At 32.1% G+C, this 1,568-nt stretch overlaps 1 protein-coding gene across 1 annotated transcript; it reads left to right on the forward strand.

Moving 5' to 3' along the window:
• Nucleotides 1-228: 228 nt before the first annotated feature.
• On the forward strand, nt 229-1,185 carry LOC134949849 (olfactory receptor 6F1-like). The gene has a single exon (XM_063938556.1). It carries the CDS (start codon nt 229-231, stop codon nt 1,183-1,185), a length of 957 nt encoding a protein of 318 aa, XP_063794626.1.
• Nucleotides 1,186-1,568: the final 383 nt, after the last annotated feature.

Here is a 1,568-nt window from a genome sequence, read left to right on the forward strand (position 1 = left end):
AGGATACAATTGTGTTGTATTTTAAGTATATTAAATACATCTTATCTTGCTGAACTGGTAATCATAGTGGTTTGGGGAAGATCAATAAAATCACTTTCAAACATCATAAATAGGAGGTAAAAATGGATAGCGTAATAACGAGAAGATTATCACTTACTAATCTAGTAATAATTATTTGGTTAAAGAAATTATCATTTACTTGATTTACGTAAAACTGACATCGTAACAATGATGCAGAAGAATGCTACAGCTCCTACAGAATTTCTTCTTTTGGGATTTTCTGCCTTAGATAAGTCCGGCTTTTACATTTTTCTTCTTATATTTACTGTTTATATCATAACCATTGCAACAAATGTTTTCATTATTATCCTCATTAAAAGTGATAGGAATCTTCACAAGCCCATGTACTTCTTCATTGGTGGATTTTCGTTCCTAGAGATCTGGTATCCTTCAGCCACTGTTCCCAGACTACTCTGGGCTCTACTGACAAAGGATATATCTATTTCTACTGTTGGTTGCATTATTCAGTTTTATCTACACTTTTCATTTGGTGCTATAGAGTATTTTTTCCTAGCTATTATGGCCTATGATCGCTATCTGGCTATCTGTAACCCACTTAGATATTTACTCATCATGAGCCCTGAAGCATGCCTTAAACTGCTGTTATGGGCCTGGGTGTTTGGTTTTATTATAATTACTATCCCTGCTGTACAGATATCCATGCTTACATTTTGTGCTATTGAGATTGATCACTATTACTGTGACTTTGCACCACTGATTAAGTTGTCCTGCTCTGACACAACGGGCATCGAAAAGCAGTTTTTTGCTGAAGCTTGTGCAATTATATTGGGCTGTTTTCTGATTATTATTATATCTTATATTTGTATTATAAGAACCACATTTAAATTTTCCTCCTCGATGGGAATACACAAGGCTTTTTCTACATGTGCATCTCACCTAATTGTTGTTCTGCTTTTTTATGGGACCACAATCTTCATGTTTGTCCGGCCAAGAGCAGGTGACTTCTTACCCATAAATAAAATACTCTCTGTTATTCCTTCAATAGTGACTCCTCTTCTGAATCCCATTATATATACCCTACGGAACCAGGAGGTCAAAGAAGCCATTAAAAAAGTTGCTCAAAGGATAAGCAAAATTAGGACAAGCAGAAGCATTTGTAGTTAACACTGACTAAAAAACATGTTCTTAAAACAAAAAATATGGATACCAAGTAACATTAAAGTTTCCCATAAAACTGTATCAACAATGATGATTATTGTAAAGTAGAAAATAAAAAACAATATTTCAACTGAATCTTTCTAATACTAAATTATTATATATAAACAATTATTAAATATTCCTTTGGTGAATTATCTTCCTCTAACAGAAAAGAATAGTATGGATGGAAAGTGAAGTAAAGAATATAGAAATATTGTAGATGTTTGGAAGGTTATCAATTGTTATCAGTGCAGAACATTACAAGGGTATTTATATAATATATAAAATAATATGTATAACAATATTAAAATAATCAGGAAAAACAGTTCCTCAAATGTAACAAAATTAGA

Source organism: Pseudophryne corroboree, chromosome 8 (assembly GCF_028390025.1).
Source record: "Pseudophryne corroboree isolate aPseCor3 chromosome 8, aPseCor3.hap2, whole genome shotgun sequence".
Taxonomy (NCBI): Eukaryota; Metazoa; Chordata; class Amphibia; order Anura; family Myobatrachidae; genus Pseudophryne; species Pseudophryne corroboree.

What these genes read in the sequence shown, in the direction of transcription:
- LOC134949849 (XM_063938556.1), top strand. Translation starts at nt 229, where the DNA reads ATGATGCAGAAGAATGCTACAGCTCCTACAGAATTTCTTCTTTTGGGA.